Source organism: Pomacea canaliculata, linkage group LG6, assembly GCF_003073045.1.
Source record: "Pomacea canaliculata isolate SZHN2017 linkage group LG6, ASM307304v1, whole genome shotgun sequence".
Lineage (NCBI taxonomy): Eukaryota > Metazoa > Mollusca > Gastropoda > Architaenioglossa > Ampullariidae > Pomacea > Pomacea canaliculata.
Window position 1 is genome coordinate 9,881,508 of NC_037595.1, and position 15,405 is coordinate 9,896,912.

A 15,405-nucleotide genomic window follows, 5' to 3' on the forward strand; every position below is an offset into this window, starting at 1 on the left:
GAATGGTGAATTAAATGCCCTTGATGATACCTGGTCAATGGCTACAGTACCTTTGCTTTTTTTGGTATAGCAGACAATCAGTATGGAAACAAGAAGTATCTTTTCCTTTGCACAGGTGGAAGTTTGTTACTGTGCTAAATGGAATGGCATCAAGCAAACAAAAATTATGCACCACAGCTTCAGTGTCAAGGAGTAAAACGTTTTGCTCTCTTGCACAACATTTACCTGTTTCGTATCTGGATGCAAAGGCTGACCATGGGGTGCAACTCTGTGGACCCGAGGCAAGTCTTCATACCAGCTGAAGACATTTGCACCAATAAGTCCAAGCATTCGGTCAAGACAAGGCAATATTAGCTTTTGGATGTAGTATGTTACATTGATGCGCAAAGTGCAGTCTTGGACAACTTCTAATGGTTGGCGCACCAACTTTATTAGCGGAAGGCCAGGGGAACCATAAACAACAACATATGGAACACGCTCGCCTACTCTTGGCTCTGCACGTCGATCATCTCTGAGACGTCTCCTGGAAAAAGAACCCCACCAAAATATAACAATGACCATTTCATGGTAAACCTGTCAAAATAAACAGAATAAGATCACCATTGTCATGATTCAAAATCTGTCACTGGAATTTTAGATGTAGGAGTGTGTAGTTGACAATCAAAAGCTGCAGCAGCAATTTGTGAACCATTTATAGTTTTAATAATGTTTATTTGACTGTCAATAGCTGCAGTAGTGAAGATTGCATAATTCATATTAATGTTGCTTGCAATCAAACTTTGTGATCCTCAAGGAGTGGTATTTCGACCTAAAGTTTTACTCGCAGTAGTCAATGAGCATAAGACCGAATATTTGTAGCAGAAACAAGAAAATTTGGTTCAAAGGCAGAACTTTCGGATCATTGGAAGAGAATGATTTTGCCCGTGCTAGGGAATGTAGGAGTGACAACTAGTGGTCAGTTGTTTCCAATTACTACTCTGCGGGTACTCTATCTTTCCTCACCCAGGTGAAACCTTTATGGCTTGAAATAATACTGCACAAAGACTGTATTTCTATAAGAAAATGTACAGAATAATATAAGAATACAACAGCTTAAGCAGCAATGGAAAACTTTCCTAGAAAAGCATAGTGGATATTACAGAATACCAGCAAGTTATGTGATTTTTGTGAAGAAATTGACCTTTTAACAGGAAATAATTTTCCAACATAAGAAAATACACAGTGACATGGAAGTCACCTGACGGCAGGAGAGAGAGTTAGACTATGCTATCACTAATGGCAAATGGAGATACACACTTTAAGATGTGAGAGTCCAAAGGTGGGCAGACATACGCAATGACCATAATTTATTGACAAACTTGGTCTAAAGCACAGAAAAGCTAACACGGGAGAACAAAAGCATCCATAATTTGACATGGATCAACTTAAAATTAAAGACTAGCAATTCAACAGAATTTTGTCATAGCACTAAAAATTAAGTTTGGTGTTGTAACAGATGACACTCAAATGGCAAGTGACAACTTTAACCAAGCAATGAAAGAAGAATCTAAGGCAATCATCAGCTACAATAAAACAGCAAAAGAAAAATAAAAGTGGCAGTCAAGATCTACCTTTAAAAACTCAAGATGGGAACATCGTCACTGAGGAAAGTAAGAAAGAAGGGAGATGGAAGGAGCACTTCAAGCAACTGCTCAACCGACCAAGTCCTAAAGTAGTAGCTAATATCCCAGAAAGTGAAAGACTTCAACATAAATCACTTGATAGTAAAGAAGTAGAGAAAGTCCAAGAATTTACAAGTCCTGGCAGTCTAGTAACAACAGAAAAGGATGTGAAGAACAGACTTATCAAAGCAAATCAAGCCTTTGCCATGCTAAAAGAAATCTGTAAGTCCAAAGCTCTAAAGAGGAATACAAAATTAAGAATCTGTAGAAGCAATGTCTTCTTAGTCTTACTCTACAGAAGTGAATGCTGGAAGATGCTAGTAAAAAACAGGTAGAAACTAGAGACCTTCCAATCCAAATGTCTCGGAACTTTTTAAGATATTCTGGCCAAACATAATTGCTAACAAAGAAGTCCTTAATGTATGACAACCATAATCCAAACAAGAAAATTGAGATGGTTTTGGCATGTGTACATAAAAAAACCAGAGGCGCCACCCAAAATAGCCTTCACTTAACAGCTGATGGAGATGTGGGCGGACAAAAGCAGACATAAAAAAGGTAAACAAAGAGAAATCAATGACCATAGCTAGACTTCCTGCTAACAGACAAAAATGGATTTATACTGGATGCCCTATGTACCACCTAGGTACAAAAAGGAGATGGAAAGATTATACAGATAAGAGATACCACTGCATTTCTGGCTGCAGTTATTATTGTGAGAACATTGCCTGGACTTCTCCAGGACTAGAATGAAAAATGTTAACAAATTTTTCTATAATTATTATACTTAAATATAACATATTAAACAGCCACCTAGCTACTTCCAGTGCAGGGACACATGCTCCTGGTTTATATCCCATCATGCCTTTGTACTCCTTAGCAAAGATGAAGTCTTGCAGGCCAACATGGCCACTCAGCATTTTGGTGCACTGGTTCTGTACGTAGGCCTTCACCAAAGAGACATCTCTTGAGGTAAATAGAATTTTGATGCTCTTCTCTAGGACCTGCAGGCAGTCAAAAAGAAGCTAAATATAGCTAAAGTATACCAAGAGAAACTCTATGCAGACATGCTAAACACCATAAACTAGTTTTCTGGAGCTTCTTCGAGGTTATTTTGTGATGCTTTTCAGGATGCACATACAAAAAACTGAAAAAAGATGGCTCAAAAGGGACTCAATTCTAACAACAAATAATAAAATGTGCTTTATGGACAGCTTCAGAGGTGGTGCATGTTTACCTTAGACACCACACCACAGTTATCTCTGCGAACTGTTTCGATGCCTTTGGCATCAAAGACAGGTTCCTTCTGATCTGGAGTCTCATACATGAAGCCCACATAGCGCTTCTTGGTCTGCAGGACACATGGCAGATACACCTACAAAAAAGAGAAGAAGTGTCAAGCCAGCTGTATGCTGATATAGTGACGTAACTCAGCTTCACACAGAATCTGCCACACATGCAAAAAGCCACCCCCCACCCCCCAAAAAAACCCAACTAACAAAACAAACATGCAAAGTATCAAACCCAAACAACCTCAACATTAAGAAAATTACAGTATAATTTTAGATACTGACTCCTATATATATACTACTTAAGTTTTAAGAGCAACATACTTAAATAAAAAGGCAAGTGAGATAGTATTGGGGTAAATGATACACTGACATTCTAAATTGTTTTCACTGAAAATTTCAAGCTGAAAAACAATCATTTACAATCTTGATGACAAATCTCCAGTCTATAAGGAGGGAACAATGTTTTGTTGTCAAGCATCAACATAAAAAAACATCTAGCACAAGAGGCCGAAGTGTTATTATATAAATGCTGGCATCAGGGTTCTGGGGAACTTGCCATGCAGTTTTGAGCCTCAAGAGCTGAGGTAAGTGGAGAAGACTGGCATGACAGAGACAATAGAGAAACTTTTTTTTTTTGTTCCTGTTACATCATAAATTAGGGTTAGTTTGTTTTCCTTTCGAAAGAGTACAAAACATGGCAGCATGAAAATTATGTAGAAGACACTACTATAAGTAAACAATTTGTCAGAAAACCCAAACTTTGAGAGGAAATAATTCAGAATGTCAGTATTTATCATTTAACTTACTATTTCATTTGCCTTTCTTTAAAGTGCGGATTTAACATACAAGCCTTCACGGTATCTACAATCATCCAAGCATAAGGTATCAAATATAATTGAAGGCAACATGCTGGCAGCCGTAAGTAGTATAAATCAATTCGAATTAATAAACATGTAAAATTAGTTCAAGAATATTTAGTGATGTATGTTTGTAAGGCCATGCAGTTTAGTGAAACAAGATTACATAAACACAATATAAGCTATATAAAGTGAAAAATAATATAAATCCACATCACATTACTGCAGAGAATTGCAGAGCAACGGTAAGGTAAAGGTAAAAAGGCAAAGGTCATCCCCTAACCTTTTAGTTTTTTTGGGGGGTGAAGTGCCAGGTTTTTGCAAAATATAAAAACTTTGAGAAGCCATTGCTCTTACGAAGAGGTGCAGCATTAAGACAATATTAGTACAACTGACTTCTCAGATGTTAGCCTGTGCTGACTACTACTACTAAAAAAATTGACCTGCTGTTATTAACCCTTTTAGTGATATCTATGATGAAACATTCCTGAAAACAATAAAAGTCAATAGGGCAACATCCATTTTCCCTCTTCTTGTCCTATAATCATTTAGTTCACTGCAGCGTACCTTTTCAAACCTGAGTTTCATAGGCTTGGGAAACATATTGGTGATTGTGTCGGCAATCTCCTGTCCTATGACAAATGCCTGGTCCTTGGTTCGGCCTGGGAGGTGGACAAAAAGACTGTCAGTGTCACCATACACAACGTGTGCCTGCCACCGAGTCGTCTTCTCCACCACACCGATAGCACGCTCAAGGCTCTCTCTTGCCTTTCGCACAATGCTGTCTCCGACCTGTAGCAAGTAAAATATTACACAAAACTATGAGCCACATTTCTTTTCATGCTTGAACGCCTCTCTCCTGACAAACACAATTCAAAACAAATACTTTATATAGAAGTTTTTTTTCATTTGTATAACATTTTTTTTTGTTCACAGGCTTGCAGGCTAGTCAGATAGGCTCAGTCTTCTTCAACTCTGATTACACCCACAAACAAAATGGAAAATTAAGACAGAATACTCTATTTCTCATCTAAATTTTCTCTAAAATTTTTATCACAAGCAATGTGCTGATGCCAGGTGGTTAAATAAGGAAACCGATTTGTTGTATTTTCAAGATGGCAAGTTTCTGACTTTTGAGATAATTCATACAAGGAGCACCAACCTCAACACATGGCATGCGGCCTGAAAAACTTGCACCCGTGTAGCCATAAGTAACATTAGCAATGAGCTTCAGACCTAGCTGTCGAGCATCCAGCATACGGTGAAGTTTCTGTTGGCATAAGAAGCAAATGATATATCTTTACTTTACAGCCTTAATCTTATACAAGCAAAAATATTTCATAACCAAAACTACTTGTATAGACATAGCTCTGAGATTATTTCCATTATGCAAAAATTGTGTAGCTAATATAGTGGGAGCAGCTGTTTGGGGAGGAACCCTGGCCTTGAGGCTGAAACACGAATGCCAAGGACATGAAAATAAAGGGGAAAGAAGCTGACCATATGTTCAGCACACATCCAGAAATGCACTCATCAAATACATATAGCATACAAACTACACTGCAAGAGTGCTGAAAAGGGCTGAAAACCTGGACTGAAAATGTGAAACTAGTGTTTTAGAACCAAAGAAAAGGGAATATGTCCATTACAATACAATCTTTTATTTAAAAAAACAAAAAAACAAAAACAAACAAACAAAACTGTCAAGATGGTGTTTGTAGTTACCTTGTCACCCTTATGGGCCTTCATGGACTTTTTCACCATCAAGCGAGTCCTAAGAATCTCATCCACCATCCTGAAATTTAAATTTTGAATTTCTTTGACCCATCTTTAAGACTTATCAAATAACATGGCATCAGTATCTGCAGTATCTTCCACAGCTCTTCAGCCATGCAATACATTGGAACCTCCTTGTTAAGACCTTCCCCAAGCGACCCCCTATAAGACATGACAAATTTTCATGGGTGTATTTCATGATATAAATATCATCTCTGTTATAATTACTAATTATTATGATAATTAGTTCATATGCTATTTGTTTTTTGTCCCTCGTATGCTGTACATGTTTCGTTCTAGTTCTTAAGCGCTAAGAGAATGCTCCTTAGGAGTGTGAATATACGCTTTACAAATTTATTATTATTATTACATCTCTAATACAACTTAAACAGACTGCACTCTATTACTCTTGTCTTTGGTGAAGGCTTACAAACTCAGTCGTGCACCCAAATGCTGAGTGGCTGTGTTGCCCTGCAAGACTTAATCTTCGCTAAGGAGTACAGAGGCATGATGGGATATAAACCAGGAACCCATGCCCCTGGACTGAAAGTAGCTAGTTGACTGTTTAGTACATTTTTTATTTTCAACATTGAAATAAATGAATTTTAATTTTAAAAGTCACGATTCATGGAACAAAAGCAGATTGACATCCCTATTAAGAACCCCTATCGGTTAAGATCTGGTTTTGGTGGGTTTTAGCAAGTCTTAAGAGGGAGGTTCTTGGTCCTTACAGAAAGTGGTTTGTCCACCATTGCCTGGTAGTAACCTGGTAACCATTATAAAGCCAGTCACATGCAGCAATGTCAATGGATAAACAGAAGATAAAAGAGAAAATCACCCAAAAATAAGATCACAGAGTAATGCAAAGGGCTAGTGATGTAGATGTGTGTAGATATCTGACAATGATGTGTGTGGATATCTGCCACTGATGGGTAGGTATGTGTAATGTGTGTAGATACCTACAAGTGCTGTGATCGCATGTTTGTATGTGATGCAGCCAAATGATGTGACAATTAAGTGGCTGAAGTTAGAGTGTTGTACACATTAGTGAAATGACAAGAGTGTTAGAGATTGTGTGCTGTAACAACTGTGTATAGTGGTGCAGGAGAGAAAGCAAGCTAAAAAGAATATTTTCAGTGTTACACAGGCAGTATAACTCTGCAAGACTGGCTTACTGAGAGAATACAAAAACGTTTCTTACAAAGGCAGAATCCCTTTGCGAATATTCTGTTTGACAAACACACAGCCATTTGGTGAGATGGTCACATGCTTCTCCAGTTTCTGTAATTGTTAAAAATCAACCAACATGATATCAAAAGCATGATCTCCATATATAATATTAAATGCAAAGTAAAACTAAAAAAGATGCAAAACGGTAGTGGAGCTACTATACATAAAACAGCACATATGATTTTGAAATTATATATATGAATTAAAAGTGCCACACTATTTTGTTAAACATGGTAACTGTGACAATTACTTAAGTATTAATCTTTTTAAGTAGCTTCCGCAATCTATTTTGATACTCACTCGCAGAACCGTAGGTGGAACGTTTAGCGAGGTGCAGCCAAACTCTATGGGACCCTCACTTAAACAAATAAAACAAGGAACCAAAGAATAATATAAAGGACACTAATCTCAGATCATTTTTTAAAGGCATTTTATTTTGGATAGAAATGTACATGATGTGCCTTCAACATGGTCACAACAGCATGATCACAATGGTAACCAAGGATACTACTAGCTCCAGAAAGAATAATTTTAACTCTGTAACTCAGGGTGGTGTCACTGGTTTGCAGGTCACCTGACACCTTGATAGAGCTCTCTTCTGGTGTAAGCTGTATTCTTCAGTCAAAACTCTTAGTACTCTGGACAAAATCACAGTTTGGGCAGACAAATGGTGTGCATAAGCCAACAGAGAGACGACAACAGTAAACTTTTTCTCAGTTTCTATAACAGCACAAACTGCCAAACTAATGATGGGAGACACATCACACCATTTTATAAGAGCATATTTTTTAACATTTAAGCAATAGAGTTTTCAAGAAATATAGTTTGTTTTCTTGTACTAGATTCAAATGAAAGATGGTAACTGCATAAAATGGAAAGAGCTCTGTAATGAATGTAGCTTACAAGGCAGAATTTAAAAAAAATGTACACAAAATATATATATATACAAAAATGAAATGCCAAAGAATGAAATATTTTATCAGAATGTACATTAGACTTTAAATATTACTATCATATTGTCATTTTTGGCTGTTGAAGTACAAATCCATGTAAAATTTGGTAACTGATAACCATCTCAAACATAGCTCTTGACCAACTGACTCAAATATAACAAAGTATCTGATTAATTGACTGTTTTAGCTCTTTAAGGAAAGTAATTCATAGTAAAACAATCCTCAAAGAATCCAACATTTTCTTCCCTCATATATTTACCCACAGCGTGGTGTGTCTTCTGACACTACCCAGTCCACATCACAGTGTGCAAAACACTAGCTATGAAGACGTTCACTGCTGTGGAAGCAAATCACATAGAAAGAGTTCAAAGGTCAAGCTCATAGTAAGAGAGACACTGCAGAGATAACGCTAGAAACAATTGCCTACAGAAGTAGAGAACTAGATACTCTCTAACAATCTGTTCTCTTTGGTGGAGAGAGAGAGCCACTTTGTTAATATACCACAATCCCCCATTTCATAGCCAAGGACAAACACAGCGATACCAGCAAGAAACCTTGGCATTTGCCAAGCTAGAAGTACCATCCAAGAAGCATGGTAATGGATGCCATCCAAAATGAAGGAGTCAGATTGGGATTGATGCTTTATGCTGAGCCAGGCTATATCATGGCAAAGCAGCCAGCCCTGTAAACAGATGCTACAGAGAAAGAACAGCATGCATAAGACAAGATCTGAATACAGGACAGCCAATCCTCACTGTATTGGTGAAAGGCACCGGACCCACAAATGAAGCAGCCAGGGTATATATTTAGTATCTTAAAGGATACAGACTGATGGTAGCCATACCAACAGAGCAATCCAACTAACCGTCTACAATGTAAACAATGTCAGCAGCAGAGCAAACTCAGACTTGCAGGTGGTGTTCCTAACAGATGCTCTGTCTGTGCTGCAAGCTGTCAACAATAACCAGTACTGAAAACTATTAACTGCCCAAAAAGAGTTCTGCAGTGGATACTCTTGCACAAGCTGAGAGAATGGCACTGGGGCTGGACAGGCATGATGAAAACAAGGTCAGCCTAAGATAATCACTATAGTTCTGCTCTGACCACCGCAGCAATCAGACACCTACCATTATCTGATTAGACTTAATGATAATTTTCTGCCTCATAGCAGAGCACAACAGACTAAAGTACTGTCTATACCAAGCTACATCTGTGATCCCCAACGTGTTCCTGCGGGAATACAGAGAAAACCATGGTATATATCCTACAGGAGTGTGAGCTACTGAATGATATGTGAATGTAGATCTAGCCATTGCTAAAGTAAAATTAAGTTTAGATAAAGTTAAAAAAATTTACAAAACTCTTATGCCCTCCCATCATTTGCAGGGAGGCGACAGTAAGTTTTTGACTGAAGAACACAGCTTATATCAGAAGAAAGCCATGCATCAGATGGCTGGCAGATCATGGGCAGCATCTTGATGTACAGGGTTAGAGTTATCCTTTATGGGACTGGTAGCATCCTTGGCTACTGTAACAATCATACTATGTTGATTGTGTCAAGTAAGATAAAGGCATGTAATCATGTTTCTAACTTTATTAAAATTAATTTTACTTTAGGAACATTGTTGCCCCAAAACCATTGAAACTCATTTTACTTCCTCATCCTTTACACCCAAAAAGGTTTAGGCAAAAAGTCTACAAACATGTAGAGGTCTTTGCAGAAAAATACTAAGATGATAACCAAACATTATGAATAACTCCCGCCCCCTTCCCCAAAGCCATTGTTAAGTGAGGCATGTACCAGCCTCCCAATCTCTACTTTAGTGAACACCAATGGTGCTGGTGAAGCATCCAGCAGAAGCCACACTCACTGAGCAGATGCCAGATGCTGCACACGACCCAGGCAGGTGGAGAAGCAGTAGTTGTAAGCAATCATGATGGAAGGGTATAGAGACTGGAAGTCAAGCACAACTACAGGATCCACGTAAAATCTAGACTCAGGTTCCAAATTCAGGGCAATGCACTCTGCCGATTTCTGGCGAGCCCTTTGCTGAATGCTTGGTGATACTGGGATAAAATTGAGAGGCTTGGCTAGCCGGAGCATCATGGATTCAACACGGTACTGTTGGGCCAGAAAGAGAACTTTGATAAAAATAAACAACACAGAAACTTAAGTTTTACTACACAAGATTTCTATTCTGGTTTACTTTCCAAATTTCATAATAAGTGACTGATAAAGTCAAAATATATTGGTTCAGTTGCATAGACAATGCAGTTGGAGTAAAGGCCATCCACCAAAACAAACAGCAATTTAATCACAACTTTGAATACGACTAATCAAACAACACAAAACTACATCTTTCCAGACATCTTCCCAAAAATGATCAAAAACAACCAAATGTGGGTTTACCATCAACTTTTTAACACGCTTACTTTAGCACACTCCTGTCACTACGCTCACAAACATATCTTTCGCCTATCTTCACAAAATTTAGACAAACCTGAGAACCTCTGGAAAGAACATCGTAAAACTCTATTCCAAAGACCCGAGCAAACTCGCTGGTCTTTCCAATGATGTCAAGTTGATCCAGCATGGCTAACTGTCCAGTTACGCGCTCTGTGTAGTGGTTAATGACACGCCAGCGATGCAGGTGACTTCCATGAGAATACCAGAAAGTCAGGGTGCGGAAAGTGTAGGCAGGCACTCTTTTGTGCAGGACATGGTAAGCACAATTCTCATATGTATAGACATTGAGAGTTACCTGTCAAACCATATTTTCAGTCCAATGTAAGGCGCATGCTTGGTGCACAGACTAAAAGTTATCATTTTTGCTTTGCTGATTACAAAAACAGAGAAACATATTAAATAACGATACTTTTCTGATGTGTCTTCACATCTCAGCTACTTATTACGTGAATCAACAATGGACAAGTCCATCATGCTACATTGATCACAAATCATGATTACAGATCCTGCAATATAAAGTTTTTTTTTAATCTTACAAAAAGAGAATTTAATAATGTTGCACACAAAACTTCTCACCTCATGTCTTAGCACTCGCCACAAGTTAAGCACTATGCGGCCATCTATGTGGAATTCTGATGTATGGTCAGCACCCCATTCATCTTTCTCAGGTGTCACCCTGCTTCCTCTTTTTAGACCTGCCAACAGAATTCACACGTGTTGAAGACCAAACATCTGTGACAAAATGCTGATGAATGCTGTCAAAGGTGGTGTTGGTCTTAAATATTTCCCCCCAAAAAACAACACTCATGACTCTCAACTTACCATGAACTCGAGCAATCTTTGTGCACAAATCAATGTTCAGCTGTGCTGCTCGTTGTAAGAGAAATCCCCAGGAAAGCTGTTGTACTTCAAATCCCACAAGCATATCCGGATCTGTCCTGTGGGGAAAAAAAAAAATTCCCTTAAGAAGATACAAATTTTGATGAGTAACAACTCTGCAAAAATCAAATGACAAGAATAACAAATTTTTTAATATCAAGATAAACTTGAACACACATTTTTTGGAAGCCGGTACAACATATGCACTTGTTAGCATGGGGCTTTCATCAGGTGCAGGGCCTTGGGTGGTTGCCCGTGCTCCCCCCTACACACTTAGCGCCTGCTATGATGCACCACATGTACCTAAGAGCACTTTCCCAAGTTATATATTACTCTTTGGGGTTAATAAATTTGGTCACTGTCACTAGCTGATCAAAGGGAAAAGACAAACAAAAGCAAATACTGAAGCAAATGAAAGCTCTGATAAATCTGACCAACCTCTGAGTCAAATTAATAGTAAGATTCAACATAACAGCCTGTTGGTGCCATGAGCTGCAGCCTGGCAAGAACTTCAAAAACGTAGCTAAGCAATCAGGATGAAAGTGGAGTATAAGGGATGGGGAAAGAGACGTGGAAAATATGAAGTAACTCACCTGTCAACCATTTTTATGACTTCCATTAGTAGATCTGTCTCTGTGGCAACGTAGGTAATGTCAAGGTCATCCATTAAGCCACATTTGCTTAGAAAGGTCTGACTCCCTGGGCCACATCTGCCTTTGGAGGCATCATAAGAGGCTGCATCTACCATCATAACTCCTGTCGTTGTTTGAGATCCTTTCTCTAGTGGGATATCATCAAAGATGGCATAAAAAATGGCGTGTATAGCATCAACTTCTGGGTCAGGCATGAGGTCTCCCCTAGTTTCTGCATGAAGCTCCAGGCTAAGAACAGTTAAATATTGGTGCTGCAAAAATAATGCACAAAACTGATGACACTTTTATAAAATCATCTTTTTCTTTAGACACATACATGCAAATGTTAACACTTCCACAGTCCCTCCTGTCTTTAGGTAGTTTTGCAAAACTTGCTATCAGAAAAACACAACTTGATAAGTAACCTTATGCGCTATGGGGAAAATGAAAATGTGGGCAAACATCTTGGTATGTCTTTTAAGCACTTACCCTAAGCAGCAGTATTAGGTATTTAAGTGCATTTTTGGATGTTGAGCATGAGGCGCTTGACTGCACCTTCTGGACGCTGGACATGTGATTGCATTTTTTTAAGCCTTTTGAGGGATAGATTAGTGAGTGGTGCCCATACCCTCTTTATGGAGTCAGGTACCGGGTATGTTGAAATGTGCATTATTATTACTCTGTATCAGCTAAGATTCACATCTTTTACATTTTAATTTTGAATAAACACACAACTGTGGACTCCATCTTGCCAGGACTGCCCAAACTTGTTATCTATTGATGCAGTCTTGCTGTGGCATGCTTGTGTGCAACATTCCTTTTTTTCTACCTCATATTTCTGTCTGTTGCTTCATCTCTGTATAATTGTATGTTAACAAATTTGGTCTGTCTTTGAACACAATTTTTTTAAATCTCTATTAATTCGTTACTTGTCAAGCACATTGTGCTATATAAATCTGCTTATGTCACAGGTGGGTTGGTTACTATGCCATACAACTTCAACCAACAAACATTTTCATGTGCTAACACACCACACTTCTAATTTTCTGCCTTAGTTAAACAAGGCCTCACACTGTGCAATGCTTTAGCATCCTGAAGTCTGCGCTGTGTGACCATGAATCCATGAGTATTCTTTGGAGTTGGACCATCAATTTGGGATGTGTATCCTCCTTCTGCCACAAATCCCAGCTGCCAGAAAGAATCTAAATAAATGTCCACATATCAAAATAATGGACCTAAATATGTCCTGCTGTCTGCAAACATCCTTACTATTTCGAGCAAAGCAGATTGGAGCTGGGTGTAAGGTCACTCTAGCTGAATACTAATGCTGAACAATCAGCTAAAATGTCTACAGAATAGTAGCAGTTAATTGTTAAGGGAAGGGGACATCAGCATCCGGCTGGCAGGACCTAGCACTCATCCCCAGCCTGCTTTCTATGCAAAGGTATGATGGTGGTGGTGGGGGCAAATCACAAGCTAAATTCAAAAACCAAAAGCTATAAATTACAAAACTAAAAACAGAATATGGCATATTGTTACACTGATCTTCAGTCTCCATTTGTAGTTTAAGGAAACAGATCCAAGTAGATGAAAAGAGTGCTAGATCGACTAACCTTTGCTTGAGAGGCAAGGATATTTTGACGAAGTACTCTTTCTGTGTTGGTGGACAAACGCCTTAACGGTAAACGTTTTGGCGTTACAAATTTGGTTTGGCCACAACTTGTGTGCTCTGGCTCTTGTTCTATACTTTCAGTTTGTTCTCCAGTTGGCTTGCTAGTGATGGGAGTCAACTCATCTTGAGATGTTTTTTCTAAGGACTTTTCCACCAGGGTGCTGTGAAGGTTTGTAGGATCTAGGTGACTGTACTCAGGTGAGCCTAGAAACACATGTATATCCTGACTAGAAGCTTTGTGACCAGAAATGTGTGCCAACTCAAATGTCTTTGAGGAACCTGGCTCAGTTCCCTTATCTTTGAGAATGGTGAAAAGTCCTTCCCTCCCCATGGGTGTGTCTGCACTGTCCTCCCTTTCATCTTCCTCCCTTGTCTTCTTTGTATAATTTTCTTGCTTCTGGCTGATTTTTAACCTATTACCCACTTCTGACAGACTCAGAACTTCAGTGGAGGGCTCTGTTTGTCCTCCAGACATACCTTTCTTGGCCTCTAAAATAGTTAATTTGTTCTGGATCCATGTCATCACACTTCTGACACTGGGGGGAGGGGTGACTGGGGTCATGATGCAAGGACAGTCTCCAATTAAGGCTGAATGCAGCTGACGTTTTTGAGCAAGCCTCTCTCTAAAAGAGCCCCTGTCCACTCTTGCTTGGCTCTGTGAAGCCAACAGTGAACTACTGGACAATTTTATGGACTGCCAGGCCTGCAGTCCTTGAATGCCTGCCGGAGGCTTCATCTCTTCCAGATCTGCTACCTGTCCAAACATGTGGAGAATAAATAAGGTTTTAAGTGGTACATGAAAGACAAGCAATTTTGGAGGGGGTGAGGGTATGCATACACAAGTACAAGAAGCTGCTTCACCAGCATAAGTATCTGCAAGCACACACTGTAGGCATGCACACATGCAAGTGTTTGTATTTACACTGAACACAGGTAATGTCTCACAAAGTAAACTGGGATTGTCAATAACGCAAAGAAACTGCACATGCATGCATGCACACACACGTACACACCCGCAAATGTACACAACAGGTATTATAAAACCTGATAAAATTTTGTCATTATCATCACATAAGCCCGAGGCTAGCAGCCCTTTTATATGATTAAAAAAAAAAAATCATGCCTATCCACTTGCAGCAGGGCAACTTAATTGAGTGTCATCTGCCTACTAATAAATGGAGGATGCACCACTCAGTTGTTAAAAACAAAAATTATCATCATGTGCCCCTTTCTGCTTTCTTTGCAGCAGTGACAAAAGTGGCTCCCCAGTTCAGGATATGTGTAAGGCACATCATCCATTTCTTTAGCCGGCTAATGACTGAAAAAAAAAATTGGCTCAGCTATTTATGCTCACCCTGCACGACACCAGGCGCAACACTCGGCCCCCCAGCTCCCTGCACAACAAAAAAAACATGCAACCCTCTCTCACACATCAATGCTTGACACCATAAAAATATATTCACATTCATCTATCAATATATCAATGGAATGGCACATATCACGAAACAAAACACACTCCACAAAACCAACAAATGTTATACAGCTGCAATGGTAATAGCACTCTAAACACTTCCCATCAGAAGCAACTATAAGACAATACAATTAGTAACTTTTTTTTCAAGACTATTGCATTGTCTTCTGAAGGTAGGCTTTAGTGGAAAAATAAGTTTGCACTGTTGCAAAAGATTCTCTATTCAAAACAAATGGAACATGAGTCACTAAGTGTAAGTTGTATCTTTGTAAGTGACTTGCTGTCTCACATAAGAAGACCTGCTAGAAATTGGTCAATGAAGGCAAGATATTGCCATCAGACCATACAAGGACATGTGTGTTTCATTTGAAATGATTTAAATGCACAAAACACATACAACTGCATGAAAGATGTAGACTGCCGTCAACTTTTTAAAATGGTCAGGTGACCAAATAATAAAAACAGGTCTGAAAAAGATCAATTTGACCTTTGCAATTTTGACAATTGTACAAGTC

The 15,405-nt window shown here is 38.9% G+C and overlaps 2 protein-coding genes across 2 annotated transcripts in view; both read right to left on the reverse strand.

Moving 5' to 3' along the window:
- Positions 1 to 15,405, reverse strand: part of LOC112565838 — a 341,939-nt gene that overhangs the window by 185,448 nt on the left and 141,086 nt on the right. The gene's annotated exons all lie outside the window — the stretch shown is intronic.
- The window catches only part of LOC112565839, a 54,833-nt gene that overhangs the window by 7,033 nt on the left and 32,395 nt on the right, over positions 1 to 15,405 (reverse strand). Inside the window, 16 exon segments of the mRNA XM_025241669.1 lie at positions 226 to 523; positions 2,475 to 2,665; positions 2,899 to 3,036; positions 4,378 to 4,602; positions 4,973 to 5,080; positions 5,536 to 5,605; positions 6,788 to 6,867; positions 7,117 to 7,174; positions 9,641 to 9,891; positions 10,271 to 10,531; positions 10,813 to 10,931; positions 11,059 to 11,174; positions 11,709 to 12,019; positions 12,819 to 12,935; positions 13,361 to 14,173; positions 14,774 to 14,813. Coding sequence (XP_025097454.1) covers positions 226 to 523; positions 2,475 to 2,665; positions 2,899 to 3,036; positions 4,378 to 4,602; positions 4,973 to 5,080; positions 5,536 to 5,605; positions 6,788 to 6,867; positions 7,117 to 7,174; positions 9,641 to 9,891; positions 10,271 to 10,531; positions 10,813 to 10,931; positions 11,059 to 11,174; positions 11,709 to 12,019; positions 12,819 to 12,935; positions 13,361 to 14,173; positions 14,774 to 14,813 — 3,196 coding nt within the window.